The sequence below is a fragment of the Geotrypetes seraphini genome, chromosome 3 (assembly GCF_902459505.1).
Source record: "Geotrypetes seraphini chromosome 3, aGeoSer1.1, whole genome shotgun sequence".
NCBI lineage: Eukaryota > Metazoa > Chordata > Amphibia > Gymnophiona > Dermophiidae > Geotrypetes > Geotrypetes seraphini.
In genome coordinates this window covers 166,779,201-166,795,329 of record NC_047086.1, presented here as the reverse complement: position 1 = coordinate 166,795,329, position 16,129 = coordinate 166,779,201, and the positions used below count along the sequence as shown (strand labels likewise).

Here is a 16,129-nt window from a genome sequence, read left to right as displayed (position 1 = left end):
ATCGATGATAAATAAACCACAGACACTTTATTGATGATAATAATCAGGCCGCAGCTTTGTATATTGGGACAACCAATAAGCAATGAACAATTGCTTCACCCCGAGCTACAAGACATTGCAATTTGACAAAACTCAGAATTGTATTCCCCGGACCCTGCCATATCAGCAAGAGCCTAGGGAGTGGCAAGGACCTCCATGTGCCTATACCTTGACCATGTGCCTCAAGGCATATTTGCTCACTTGAGCTTGCTTCCCTTTAACTGCTTATCCCCTGATTGGGGGAGGGGGGGCATGGACCTCCATGCCCCCCTTACAGGGTCATCTGACCCACGGCATCACCACTCAACTGAGCTGACTGCCAAATACCCACTCATCTTCCGATGAGACAAAACCTTGTAGCTTGGGTTACCGCCGCTGCAACAAACCTAAACCCCCAAATCACTGAGCGAACCCTATATCCAAAGAGGAGGGTGGGCGGGAAAGTTGCTTCCGAGGAACAGGGACATGCACTGTTCCTCGGAAGCATGCAAGCTATAAAACCCCCTTCCCATCATGCTCTGCTTCATTGGCCATCCAGCCCATTGTTATAGTTGCCTATCGAGACTAGCTCTCGGGTTCTTTCTTAGGCAGAGATCATGACTCTTAGGATGGGTATTCAAAGTTATTTATCCAGATGATGACAAGAACTAACTGGATAAATTGTTTAGTTTTAAAATGTCAGCACGTCTGAACTGTTTAATGTTTAGTTAGTTAAAGGTAGGAGGAAGGATCAGAAGTGTTCTGGAGTTTGGTTAAAATCTCAATCAAGTAACTGCTAACTAGTTAAAGATGATTGGTTCAGTCAGATCACATAAACAACAGGTCTGAAGTTTAAGTGGATAACTTACCTCAGTAATTTTTAACTAGGTATATTCAGTAGTGCAAACTTCACTGATTATCTCTAAATATCCTGTTAAAATCAACTGGATGTTTAAACGTAAATATGTTCTGGTTGAGAAAGTTCTTCTCCATGGACAAGAAAGATGGACAATCCCGCCTTTGGGTAACGTCATCACCCACACTGACCTATTCATCTTTCCTTTTAGGCTATATTTTACTACAAAACACATTGTAAACTGTTTAGTTATTACTTGATAACTAATAAACTTGGAAACTTTTGTTCAGAGAGAACAACAGCTATAGGTAAGCAGCTCTGTTATATATTTAAAGTGAAAATGTATCCAATTTAAGAGTTCATTATCAGTCTGGCAACTCCAAATATTTGCACCACTTGTATTTAATGCTCAGAGTGCAGATTATGATTATTGGAATTATCCTCCCACTTGTACTGTCTCAGAGGCATCTGGTACATGTTGATGGTATTAATCAGTAGTCTACAAGAGGAGTTTCCCAGAAACACCAGAGCTCTTGAGAGCACTTCAATAAGAATCTAGTCGTCTTTTTTTAAAATCTTTATTAAATTTCCAAGCTACAATTGTGCAAACATACAATTAATCCTATATAATAAAACGCTAGCCGCGCATGCACACTCCTATCAGCATGCTTCCATGATCAGTAGGTCTGTGGCCGCAGGAGTGCGCATGCGCGAATCCCCAGCACCTACCTACACTCGCCGGAAGGACTGGACCCCAGCGCTGGACATCCTGCTCTCCTGTCGGCTCCTCTCACAAGCCGCACCAGCATCGGAGAAGGCTTCCGACGCTGGCAGGGATCGAGAGGAGCCGCGGCAAACACCTCAAGGGGCAGGAAGGGAAGCGCCAAAACAAGACTCTAGCCACTAGGTCGTCGGCGTCGTCTTCACTCCTCTCCCCGGCACACTCGAACCCCCATTCAGCCTCCTATCCGACCCTCCCTTCGGCTCCCTTAGTCCCTTGCTGCCGCTCCTCTTCTCTTCCCGCCCCACGGTCCTGATAAACGTCCTTACTCCAGCAGGGGCCGCAGCACTCTAAATATGCTGCTTCGCGGCCTGCTACTGCCCTGATTTGCTCTGCCCAACACGGCAGAGCAAATCAGGCCAGTAGAAGGCCGCGAAGCAGCGTGTTTAGAGTGCTGCGGCCCCTGCTGGAATCAGGACGTTTGTCGGGACCGCGGGAAAGGGTCGGCAAGGGACTAAGGGAGCCGGCCACACCGCGGGATGGGAGGGAAAGGGGGCTGCTTTAGGGGAGGGGTGTGCTGTGAGGCAGACAGCTTTGCTTGGGGGGGAAGACAGAAGGGGGGGCACAGAGACACAGTCAGGGAGGAACTGGAGGGGGAGAGGGAAAGGGGGCTGCTTTGTGGGAGGGGTGTGCTGGGAGGCAGACATCTTTGCTTGGGGGGAAGACAGAAGGGGGGCCACGGAGACACAGTCAGGGAGGAACTGGAGGGGGAGAGGGAAAGGGGGCTGCTTTGGGGGAGGGGTATGCTGCGAGGCAGACAGCTTTGCTTGGGGGGAAGACAGAAGGGGGGCCACGGAGAGACAGTGAGGGAGGAACTGGAGGGGGAGAGGGAAAGGGGGCTGCTTTGGGGGAGGGGTGTGCTGGGAGGCAGACAGCTTTGCTTGGGGGGTGGGAAGACAGAAGGGGGCCACGGAGACAGTCAGGGAGGAACTGGAGGGGGAGAGGGAAAGGGGGCTGCTTTGGGGGAGGGGTGTGCTGGGAGGCAGACAGCTTTGCTTGGGGGGAAGATAGAAGGGGGGCCACGGAGAGACAGTGAGGGAGGAACTGGAGGGGGAGAAGGAAAGGGGGCTGCTTTGGGGGAGGTGTGTGCTGGAAGGCAGACAGCTTTGTTTGGGGGAAGACAGAAGGGGGGCCACGGAGACACAGTCAGGGAGGAACTGGAGGGGGAGAGGGAAAGGGGCTGCTTTGGGGGAGGGGTATGCTGCAAGGCAGACAGCTTTGTTTGGGGGGGGAAGACAGAAGGGGGCCACGGAGACACAGTCAGGGAGGAACTGGAGGGGAAGAGGGAAAGGGGACTGCTTTGGAGGAGGGGTGTGTTGGGAGGCAGACAGCTTTGCTTGGGGGAGGGGAGACAGAAGGGGGCCACAGGGAGACAATCGGGGAGGAACTGGAGGGGGAGAGGGAAAGGGGGCTGCTTTCTAGCACCTGTTAATGTAACGGGCTTTAACACTAGTGTATATATAATATTACAAGAAAAGTACATTAAACTTACAGACATTAATGAGCAACTATTTTGCCCCCCCCCCCAAATATTCAGAAAAATTAAATATCTACAAGAAACTATCCATAAATTCCCCAAATAAAATTTGAATGCCAAACCCTCCCCCCTCCCACCCACCCTGGATGTGGATGTTTAAATCTAGTCTTATTGCTACCAATCACTGATTCATTTTCAGCCCCATGCTTTCCAGTATTCCCTTAGTCCTCATTTTATACTGCAGTTTGTGCCCTAGGTATGAAAAGAAAGTCATTCCAGTTTTCACAAGACAAAAGTTGTCTATGATTGACTTATTTTACATTTCTGTTTGTCTTGCTATAGGATTTACTGAAAGGTCTGAAGTCCGCAAAGGATTCCCTATATGTGCTCCATAAACTGGGAGAGCAACTTAAGCAGCAGGTAGACTCATCTGCTGCAGCAGCCATTCAGTCAGATCACCTGTCTTTGAACCAGCGCTTGTCTGTCCTGGAACAAGCTCTAGGCAGGCAACAAACTCTCTTACAGGTATGAACGGCTTCCTTGATTTCACTGGATTGTATTGTTATATGCTCATAATATGATTTTATTGTTTTTGTTAACCCTTAATGTATGTTGTAGTGCAATAGGTGTGTTATTCTGGACAATAGAGTATTCTCCCCATGCTTTTGAGCCATGCAGAAAGAATCCACTCCAGATTTTCAACTATTCCTCCTTCTACCAAGGGCTCTATTGCCCCCTTGTTTTTCCTTTTGCACACAAGCCAGAAAGAGTCTTTCTGATCTGCTCTGTATATTTCTTTATTATTTTCAGTATTTTTTCACAATTTTTATGGCTATCAGTGCACCAGAGCTCCCCAGTTCAGGAAAAACTCTGCCTGCATGGAGAAGCAGACAAGGGTCCACAGTCAGCAGGTTAATCCCTTGAGGACCTGTTTGGCCAGCCTTCAGAGATTTTTTAGGAGCTTGGGGTCTGTACCCCTAGTATCTTAGCTTGCTTACTGGTTTGCAGGCTGTTAGGCATCTGCAGGGGGCTAAGTGGGCTCTTCAGGGTATCATCTACGATTTCACCTCCCCTCCTTCACTTATGTGGGTTCCACGGGGGTCTGAGTGGCCTCCCGAAGATCTCAGTGTTGGAGGATAATTGAGGCAGAATTTCTTCTCCCATAGCAAACTACGGACTTAGGTTTCAACACCTTCAGAGCACATGTCACAGTGAGTAAGTCAATTGCAGCCTATATAGTGGGAGGGGGGTGTCTAAAACTCATGTTTTGAGTTTCTGCCAGTTCTGTCCCCCACCTCTACAATCCTGATTTCGGGGGAGGGGGGGGTAACTTTTGGATGTCATTTTTGAGCCATTTTATGGTGCTAAAATGCTGCTGCGGTAGCCATCTTGGATTTCCCGATGTTTTAAAAAAAGTTCTCCAGAATCTTCAAATCACCTTGTTTGCCTCAGAACTGTCAGGGATGGAGTTCTTGGGCTCTTTTACCCCTAATTCATGCCAGAGTTGCACTGGATGGTTGCTTGAAGAGCACCCTTGCACCACGTGGTGCTCAGCACATGAAGGGAAGTCAGGAGCGTCCAGCTAAGAGAGAAAATGCTGAGAGAAAATCCCTTCCAGAACCTTGGAACAGCGGCATACCTAAGCACAAGAGCATGGAAGCTGCGGAGTCCTAGATTCATAAGGCAAAGTTACCTAGAGGAGAATCACTGCTACCTAGTATTGTCTTTTCTTCTGAATTCATTAATTTGATCTGGAGAGCTTATTTGGATAGCCGGGATACTCATATGAAGTCTGGCAGCAAGCCAGGGGTCGCGCAGGGGGGCTTGGGCTCCCAGGGCACATTAGCAGCAATGCCAGAAGCTGACCAGGATCCTGTAGAAGGAGTGAGTATGCAGGATTCAGTGGGGACTCTTGACAAGGGGAAGATCCCACTGTGCATCAGCTGTTCAAGCCTTCAGCACTATTAGAGATCATTACTAACTCCCTGCGAGAGTTAGACTCCCAGCAGACTCCTTGTACTCCGTGGTCTTTTCTCAGTAGAGTGAGGGTGCATCCAGGGATGCTGCTGAGGGCTCTTTAAAGGTAGCCAAATCAATGTCTAGGCTGTATCCTAAGGCACCACAGAAGTGTCACCAGATGTTTGCTCAGCCTAAGGTGGATTACTTGGTGGTTCAGATAACAAAGCATACGTCCCTGCCAAATGAGGGAGATGTAGCATTAAAAGATACAAAGGATCCCAGAGTGGATGTAGTCCTAAAAAGGCATTTTGAAGCATTGGCCTTAGGGATCAAAGCAGCTGCATCAGCCTCTTTTCTGGCACGCACTTGTCGTTCTAAGATATGTGTGCATCTAAGGCTACCCTTAGCACACTTTTAAAGGACAGATGTTGTTTGGAAAGGTCTGGACAACCTGATGGCCAGCCCAAATCTCTGCCTGACAGCAGATCCTGAGTTCCTAGAGGTGCTAGGTGGTCTAATGTTTGTAATTCCAGGCGCTTTCCACAGTACTCAGGAGGAGATTCAGTTCAGAGATCCTATCAGGGATCATGACAGATTCACAGGACCTAAGTGAAGCCAAATCTCCTCCAATCTCTCACTTCAACCTCCAAGTAAGCACTATGATGCCTGTGCCAAAGCCTTCCTCCTGAAGATAGATGAGATCTGCACCCAGAGCTCCGCATATACCAAAAGCCTTCCATCTATCTCCAGGAGGAAGGCTTTTGGTGTATGCGGAGCTCTGGGTGCAGATCTCATCAGACCCTGTTGGATGCTGGAGATCATTTGGGGAGGGTATAACTTGAGTTTGCCCATTCCTTAACAGACTGATTTATGGATTCCCTGTGGGGCACCGATAAAAGGCATGCAACCCTTTGCAACAGTACAGAGACTTAGAAATTCAGGCCATAGAACCAGTGCTGCCAGAAGAATCAGACTCAGGCAAAATTCTCCATATACTTCACAGTGTAGAAGACAGGCTTAGAAGATTGGAAATCCAGCCTAGATATCACACATGTCAACAAGGCCCTGAAGATTCTACACTTTCACATGGAGACATTGTGGTCAGTAAGCATAGTGGTAGTTCTGAGAGAATTTCTAGCTTCCCTAAACTTGACAAAAGCCTAGCTGCATATTTTCATGTTTCAGGAGCTCAGAAGGTTCCTGAGAGCCCTGGTGTTGGAGAGCCATGATCAGTTCTTGGCACTCCCTGTTGGTCTGGCAATAGCACTCCTCACGTTCACCAAAGTGATGGTGGTGGTAGCAGTGCATCTCTAAAGGGAAGGATTGCAAGTGCATCTATACCTGGATGACTGGTTGATCAGAGCTCCATCGTTCTTGGAAGGAGAACAGGTGATGACTCAAATGGTCCAGGTCTTACAGATCCTGGGCTGGATTGTAAATTGTCAAAAGAGCCAACTGGTTCTGTCCCAATCGCTGAAATACCTGGGAGTTTGTTCAACATGATGGAAGGCCGTGTCTGTCTTCCAGAGGTATGCAGATGGAAGTTTTGCATTCAGATTTCCAAGCCAGCTCCATCAGCATGGTGCTTTCTCCAAGTGCTAGGCTCCATAGCAGCCACTTTATAGGTGGTTCCATGGGTGAAGGTTCAAATTCGGCCTCTCTAGAGCGCCCTGCTGGCATAGTGGTCCCCACAATCAGACTCCCTGCAAATGACACTCCTGTGGTCTCTGGATTCTTGCAGCAGTATGAATTGGTGGTTTTATCCACAGTTGTTATTTAAGGGGCTTGCCCCTCAGAATAGCATCGTAAGTGATGCAATGGATGCCAGCCTGTTCAGCTGGGGAATTGGAATTTATTTCACAGGTGGCATCACTGCTTATCTTGGAGCATCAATCTGGGTTCAAAAGACATTGACGTCTTGTTCCCATTAACAGTTATCTTCCTCCTAGGACTTCAATCATCCTCAAAGCATCAATGCCCTTGTTTGCATTGAGATTCTGCATCAATATTCTAACTTAACAGGCTCTACACCCATGTTAGATTTCCCCACTAGCCCTTGTGATTATCCAGACAACAGGGAAAAAAACCTATGTTACAGGTTCTACATCCATAGTGGATTCCTGAAGTAGTATGGAAAAGCAGATGCAATAAGGATCGATGCCTCGATAGAAAACTGGATTTGATACATTACATAACATCATACTTCTTAATCATGTAACCATAAGTTTGATGTGGTTTACAAAAGATTATAAACTAAAAACAATTTATGAATAACAGAAATAAATTATTTGACCAAATGCTGTGCTTATGTAGGCCCAGTACCAAAGAAAACAGTCTCTAGAAGCAGGTCCAAAAGACTGGGCTGGATTCCGAGATGAAGATGAAGCCTCACATTATCCCAATGATAAACCATAGTTCCTTACCATGTAAAAAAAAAAAAAAACTAGGAAGAGAAAGGAGTGTCTGCTTTTATGCTTCTACACTCTCAGGTGAACTGCTTTCTTTTTGGACATTCTCTTTCTCCATATTAACCAATGAAGTTGAATAGTTCATTGCTTTATTCTCTAAGCAGGATCAACCAGGTTTTATACTGAAGCACGCCTCCCACTGTACCATCAATGTTCATAACAATACTTTCCAGGACATAGAAACATAGAAACATAGAAATAGACGGCAGATAAGGGCCACGGCCCATCTAGTCTGCCCACTCCAATGACCCTCCCCTACCTTTCTCTGTGAATAGATCCCACGTGTCTATCCCATTTGGCCTTAAAAGCAGGCATGCTGCTGGCCTCAATAACCTGAAGTGGAAGACTATTCCAGCGATCAACCACCCTTTCAGTGAAAAAGAATTTCCTGGTGTCCCCGTGCAGTTTCCTGCCCCTGATTTTCCACGGATGCCCCCTTGTTGCCGCGGGACCCTTGAAAAAGAAGATATCTTCTTCCACCTCAATGCGGCCCGTGAGATACTTGAATGTCTCGATCATGTCACCCCTCTCTCTGCGTTCCTCGAGTGAGTACAGCTTCAACTTATTCAGCCGTTCCTCGTACGGGAGATCCTTGAGTCCCGAGACCATCCGGGTGGCCATTCTCTGGACCGACTCCAGTCTCAGCACATCCTTACAGTAATGCGGCCTCCAGAATTGCACACAGTATTCCAGGTGGGGCCTCACCATGGATCTATACAATGGCATAATGACTTCAGGCTTACGGCTGACGAAACTCCTGCGTATGCAACCTATGATTTGCCTTTCCTTGGATGAAGCTTGCTCCACTTGATTGGCAGTCTTCATGGACAGACAATTACTTTGAAGTATCTTTCCCTACATGTGTTTCTCCTGTTGTTTAATGGACATCATCCACAACACCCTTTACTCCGTCTCCTTTTTTTATCCTAAAGGAAACCAAAGGTTTGGGAGTGGTTGTAGGGGAGGAAGAGGCCACTACATCCTTTAGGATGTTTTTTATTTTATTCCATTACTCCAGTTTATCTCAAACAGAGTCTCTGGACCAAAGGTTTCACATACATAGTCTAAAGTTAGAGGGTTGTACATTTTGGATATCAGTGCGCACTACCCAAATTCCAATAGATTAAGATTATAATTCTAAACCTGTTCTTGCTCTGCATTCTACACAGGTCACATTCTATTTTTCAGTTTCAATCTCTAGGTGGAGAAAATGGACATGATCGGGTGCAATGAGCTTATGCAAGTTTTTATTGCTTCACATAGTACCATTGAGTATCGCTCCAGTTATGAAATTAAGCCATACCTTTGTCACAGGTCCTTGGGTTTTATACTGATCTTCTCTACAGTATGCTGGGATCTCGTCTAACTTTGTTTACATGTTGTGACCTCTAAACTACTTCTAGGTCACCTTCTTTTTATCTGATAGTATATTCGTTCCTGCTTATGTAGTACAGTCATGTCTCTTTGTAGGACTCATTCCTGTTTTCAATTTTCTTTATTCCTCATGAGAAGACTCAGAACCCCTCCATGTTGGCACCAAAAGCCTGTAATCTTGATCCACCATCAGAATCATTCTGAATGACCTGGAGGTCATTAAAATAAAAAAAAAAGTGTGATCTCTTGCTCCAACCATTTCCTAATGGTCTAGAAGGGTTAATTTACTTCTTGCTTTTACTTAGAGATGCTTTTACTTAGAGAAGAAGTGTTTGGGGCTGCAGAGGAGGAGGAGCAGAGTGGTTGGTGTGTTGACTTTTTTCTACCTTTATGCTTCTATATTTCTGTAAGAAATATTGTAGTGTACGTTTAGGCCTACTTGTAGTTCTTTCAATGGGTTTGGATGTGGGAAATGTTCTCACATGTTTCTCTGGTTTCTATTTCAAAAATTCACACACAAGACCTTGTTCTGAGTCTAAGTTGTTTTCTGGCTGGCCCTTTGGTATTACACTTATACTCCAGCAATTCTAGTTCTCCTCATTTTGGTTTTTTCCATTGCATACTTCTCTGTGCAACACTGACATTTTCTCCTTCTGGTTGCCCATTTTCTCTTGTGTTTTCTGCTACTTGTGACCACTTTCCTTGGAATACCTATTGCTTCCCAAGAAGATTCTATTAAGCACCTCACCTCTGCAGGCACATTGCCTCTTTTCGTTTAGTTAGGTCACTGTCAACTCTGTGGTATCTTCTTACACTCAGTTGCTGCCACTGGCTCAGAAGTAATTTGTTAGATTTTGGGGGGTACCACATAGCTAAGCTCTGTTACCCATGATCCCTCTTCTATAGCAAAGTAAGAGAGTACAGGAGTTCAATGACAAGGGGTTGTTACTTGGTTTTCCTGTTCATCTTCTTGGGTACACGTGTTTTCATGTGGCACTTATTTAGTACTTGGGGCCACATCTATTATGGCTCGTTACTCGATTCCTTATTTTAACTGGGGTAAAATTTATATATTTTGATTCCCAAGATTCTAACGCTCTGTTAGCAGGGGACAGTAGTTTGGATGTTAAATTACTTTCCTTCTAGAAATATGTTTATATGGGTTCAGGTGCCAATTTTAGTAACACTCTAACCTTACTAAGCTCCTCTTTTTCAGTACATGAGGAGTCTTTAAAAAAAACCAACAACATTTGATCAACTCTTTTTTTTTTTTTTTCCATTATTTTTTATTTTCAAATTTTACATAAAGTGTACATAATAATATAATACAATTGATAAATGCATAGTATCACTTTTATATCTAATACATTATATATTTAAATTTGATTTTCCCCCTCACCCTCCCCCCACCCTTTCATTACTTTAATATAATATTTTTAATTTTCAAATTTTATAAAAAGTATACAACATATTAAAATACAATTGATAAATATTCAATAACTTTTTTTATATCTAATACAATATATTCTAAACAAATTTTGTCCCATTTCCCTCCCCCCATCCTTTTATTACCTTTTATTCATACGTTACATTTTGTATAATATATTATAACTTATTTTGTATAAATTATTTTCCTTACCCCCCTCTATGTGTGTCATAAAAAAAAAAATTCCTTAAAAGAAGAAAAGAAGAAAAAAAAAAAATATCCTATTATTTATTCATTATAGTATTTTGTCAATGGCCCCCATATTTTTTTAAATTTAGTATATGTCCCTCTTTGTATTGCTATTGTTCTTTCCATTTTAAAAATGTGACATATTGTATTCCACCAAAATGTATAATTTAGGTTGTTATAATTTTTCCAGTTATTAGTTATATGTTGAATGGCAACCCCTGTCATAATTAATAAAAGCTTATTATTTTCTGGTGAAATTTGACTTTTTTTTCTCATCAACATTCCAAATAAAATTGTATCATATGATATTGCAATATGATTTTCCATTAATTTGTTAATTTGTGGCCAAATTGAATTCCAAAAAGTTTTAATATAGGGACAATGATATAATAAATGATCTAATGTCCCTGGTTCTAGATTACAGTGCCAGCATTTATTGGACTTAGAATTGTCTAATTTTTGCAAACGTGTTGGGGTCCAAAAAGCTCTATGTAGTAAAAAGAACCATGTTTGTCTCATAGATGCTGACACTGTACATCCCATTCTCCAAGACCAAATTAGTGGCCATTGAGATGCATTAATTTGATGTCCAATCTCAATGCTCCAAATGTCTCTTAGACCATTTTTTGGTTTTTTATTCAAATATTCAGATATTAATTTATACCACAATGCGGCTTGATGTCCTAGGAAGTCTGCTTTAAAGCATAAGAATTTTAAACTATATTGATTGTTCAATGTTTTCCATTCAGGGAACCCTACCTGAATGGCCTGCTTCAATTGCAACCATTTAAAACTTTGTGTTTTATTAAGACCAAATCTATGTTGCAATTGTGAAAAATCCAGCAGTTTACCTTCTGAAATAACATCATCTAAAGATCTAATGCCTGCAATAATCCAGTTCTTCCAAAGGATTTGAGCTCCGCCAATTTTGATCTTGGAGTTTATCCATATAGATTGATTAGTTGATTTGTATATTGGGATAGGTGTTAATTTATCAATAAATCTTAACGTTTTCCAAGTATCCATTATTATTTTATTTTCTCTATATCTTCTGGGTATATTAATACTTGGCAAATGAACTAAATTTAGGGGAAACATAAGGCGCCATTCCAAATATAACCAATCTGGTGCATTATCTATAAGTTCTGGGAGGATCCATTACATACCCTGACGTAAAATATAGGCTTGATGGTACCTATAGAAATTTGGAAAATTTACCCCTCCCTCCTTAATTGATTTTTGTAAAGTTACTAAAGCTATTCTAGGTGTTTTACCAAGCCAAAGAAATTTTGTTAAAATGCTATTAAGTTTTTTATAAAAGGACCCCTGAAAATAAATAGGTATCATACTCATTTGGTAGCAAACCACAGGCAATATCATCATTTTAATAGTTTGAACTCTTCCCCACCAAGAAATATGTAATGGGTTCCATTGTTCACATAACTCCGTAACTTTTTTTAATACATATTTTTCATTTTCTTTTACAGTATCTTCAATTGTATTTTTAACTTGAATGCCAAGATATTTAAATCCTTCTTCTTTCCATATGAATGGAAAAGTATCAAATAATCCTTTTACACAATGAACATTCAAGGGTATAATTTCAGATTTATTCCAATTAATTTTATAACCTGAAAATTTACCAAACTTATCAATTAATTCCAATAGAGAAGATAAGGTTGACTCTGGATTTCTCAAATAAAGCAAAATATCATCAGCATAAGCCGAAATTTTATATTCCATATCTGAATATGGAATACCTTGTATCTCCTTCGTTTGCTGTATTGCTAACAATAAGGGTTCTAATACAACATCAAACAACAAAGGAGATAAAGGACAGCCTTGTCTAACTCCCCTCTGTAATTGAAAACCATCAGATATCTTATTATTAATATTTAGTCTTGCAATTGGGAAGCTATACAATGTTTTTACCATTTGTATAAATCCAGAACCTATATCAAACCATTCTAAAGCTTGATACATAAAATTCCATTCTACCCTATCAAATGCTTTTTCAGCATCTAATGAAACTGTAAAAGCCGGTTCATTCAATTTTTTTGATAAGTTTAGCATGTGAAATAATAGTCTAGAGTTATTAGAGGAATGTCTTTTAGCAACGAAACCTGTTTGATGCATATCTATAATATGTGGGAGAGCTTTGGCTAATCTCAAAGCCAAAATTTTCGCCAAAAGTTTATTATCAACATTTATCAAAGATATAGGCCTGTAGTTTGAAACCAAAGTAGGATCTTTATTTGGCTTAGGCAAAACAATTATTATTGATTCAGCCTTAGTACCTTTAATATTACCTTTTATAAGTTGTGTCTGATATAAATTTAATAAATGTGGGGAAAGGATATTTTGAAATGTTTTATAAAATTCTACTGTATAACCATCACCACCTGGAGCGGATCCAACTCTAAGAGATCTCAATGCTGTTTCTAATTCTTTTAATGATATAGGTTCATCTAAACTCCGTTTTATATGATCAGGAACCTTAGGTCCATTAATTAAATCTAAAAAATTTTTTCCGTCTTTTTGTCTCTCCAAATAAGGCTCGGACGAATATAGGTCCTTATAAAATTTTAAAAATTGTTTTAATATTATATTTGTTTGATTTGTTATTATACCATTCTCATCTTTTATTCCATTAATATTAGTTCTTCTTTTTTTTGCTTTAAGATAATTTGCCAATAGTCTCCCCGCCTTATTAGAGCTTCCATAATACACTGTTTGCTTGGAAAACAAATCTCTTCTTATCATTTTTGAAGTTAATTCATTATATTTACCTTTTGCTTTCAAAAGAGCTTGCAAAACATTATATTCCCATTTACTTACCAATTTAGCTTCTAAAATTTTTATTTCTTTTTCTAATTCTATATATTGCATTTTAATCTGTTTCCTACTAAAAGCTGAATATGATATAATATTACCCCTCATAGTTGCTTTAAATGCATCCCATACATTCTCTATAGATGTATCCTCTACTAAATTTATTTGAAAGAAATCGTTAATTTGTGTTTTAAAATTTTCCAAAAATTTGTCATCCACAAGCAATGCATTATCAAATCTCCAAAGAGGTCTACCATTCTCTAATTGATCTAATTGTAATTCTATCCATACTCCCGCATGATCCGAAATAATAATAGGATCTATGGAAGCTTTAATCACTTGTTGCACTTTATTTGTTGAAACAAAAATATAGTCTATTCTTGAAAATGATTTATGAACCTGTGAACAAAATGAAAATTCCTGATCATTAAAATGAAGAATACGCCATATATCTTGCAAGTCACATGATTGAACCAAATTATCTAGACCTAAAGATTTAATACTTTTACCTGGTTTTTTATCCAATAATGGATCCATTACAGCATTAAAATCTCCAGCTACCACTAAATTAGAGGCAGTCAGTGGTAATAACATATTCTGTATTTTTTTAAAAAATTCTGATTGATTCGAATTAGGGGCATATATATTGAACAACGTCAGGGTATCATTTCCCATACTTATATCAATATGTATCCATCTTCCATGTGGATCTGAATTTTTTACCTTAATCTTGGCCATACATTTTTTATTTATAAGAATTGCAACCCCTGCTTTTTTACCCACTGCTGGAGCAAAAAAACATTCCTTTACCCACCCACCTGATAATTTCTGTGATTCCTTCATATTAAGATGGGTCTCCTGCAGACAGTAAATATCCGCATTTTGCTGTTTTAGAAATGTTAATACTTTTTTCCTCTTGATTACGTGATTCAGGCCATTGACATTAATAGAATATATTTTAAAAGACATTATACAATTTAATATTTTTCATTATAATCTTTTTCCTCTCTTCTTCTATTTCTAAAATCCAAAAAATGTTTTTCACGACACACATATTTACCCCTAAAATATATATTCCCTTTTTTATTTTTTCCTTAAACATTCTAGTAAATATTATCTTTTTCCCTCCCTTACCCACCCAATATAATAGCTGCTTAAGGACACACATTGGATTGCAATCCAAACATTCTCCTCCCCTCTAGGCAATTATTATTCATTAAATTCTCCTTTTATCTATTTATATTAACCATTAATATCTTTAGTCATATTTTCATATCATTTCATTAATATATATTTATCCATTTAACAGTTTTTATTTATATATTTCTTGGTATTGTTATTTACATCATTAAGTTTTCATCTTAAATCATATATTTAGTATGTTATTAATGCTTTTTCCATGTATTGCTCTTTCTTTCTTATACATCTTGAATTTATATTAAAATATCATAGGTTCTGGTTTAGAAAGAAAAGCTTTCAGTTTTTCAGGATCTTCGAAATATATGGATTTATCACCAGATGACACTCTCATTTTCGCTGGATAATATAGACCATATTTAAAACCTTTTTCTTTTAGTTGAGGTCTCATATCTAATAGTCTCTTTCTTTTATTTGCTGTGTTTTTGGCAAAGTCCGGTAGGAACCATATTCTAGATCCTTTATAATTAAGATTTTTGTCTTTCTTTGCAGCGTTTAATATTTCCAATGTTTGTTGGTATCTAAGCATTTTGAAAATTATTGGTCTTGGTCTGCTTTTGTTTTCCGTATTTTTGATTGGGATCCTATGCGCCCTTTCTATTTCTAGAGGTTGTTTCAGATCCATTTGTATTATTTTTGGAATTAGATTTTCTAGAAAAAGTATAACATTTTTCCCCTCCAAGTTTTCTTGTATTCCAAAAAGTTTAATGTTTTTCCTTCTTCCTCTATTCTCATAATCTTCCAGTTGATCTTTTAATTTGTTTAATTCCATACTATCATTTTTGCATCTATTTGTTTCAATTTCTAAGACCTCCATTTTTGATTCTAGTTCAGTTGTTCTTTTGTTGTTACTTTCCATTTGTCTGTGAATGTTTATTATTTTTTCTTTCATTTCAGACATATTTGTTATTGTTTCTTTAAGCATTTGCTTTATTTGTCTTAGTTCTTCCATAACTTCAGCTTTACTTAGTATGTCGGGTTCCTCTGCTGGAAGTGGGATCTTGCTTGGTGTTATTTGATCTTGTTTTTGTCTTTTCGCTGACGTTCCAACCTCATTTTTGCTTTGTCTGGTACTTGCCATAATGTTAATTTTTTTTTTTTTTTTTTTTTTTCCTTTCTTTGTAATTTCAGGAGACTATATAATTTCTTTTGGTCAGAATTCACAATAATCTGTATTGTTTCAGTTTTTACACAATTATAATTTTTACAGTACTAATTTTAGTACCGCTTTAAAACTTTCCTCTTTTTGGTCAATTTTTCCCCAGCTTGACTTCACTACCTCCCTGTATCAGTCAGAGAAAAGCTGTTAAAAATTATTTTCTTCTCAGTCTTTTTTCAGTGTCAGCAGTTTCTTGTTTGTTATCTATCTCAATATCTATCTATTATTGAAGAAAAATAAACAAATAGATAGGTTTCAGGCAGAAGTTCAGTTAGTTACTCTGTGTTCCATTTCTTCATTAAGCTGAAAATGGCCGCTTCAAACTGCCACACT

General features: G+C 39.7%; 1 protein-coding gene across 1 annotated transcript in view; it reads left to right on the top strand.

Moving 5' to 3' along the window:
• Positions 1–16,129, top strand: part of SYNE1 (spectrin repeat containing nuclear envelope protein 1) — a 994,076-nt gene that overhangs the window by 786,413 nt on the left and 191,534 nt on the right. Inside the window, exon 117 of the mRNA XM_033936910.1 lies at positions 3,475–3,657. Within this exon, the coding sequence (XP_033792801.1) occupies positions 3,475–3,657 (183 nt within the window). The remainder of the gene's footprint in view (positions 1–3,474; positions 3,658–16,129) is intronic.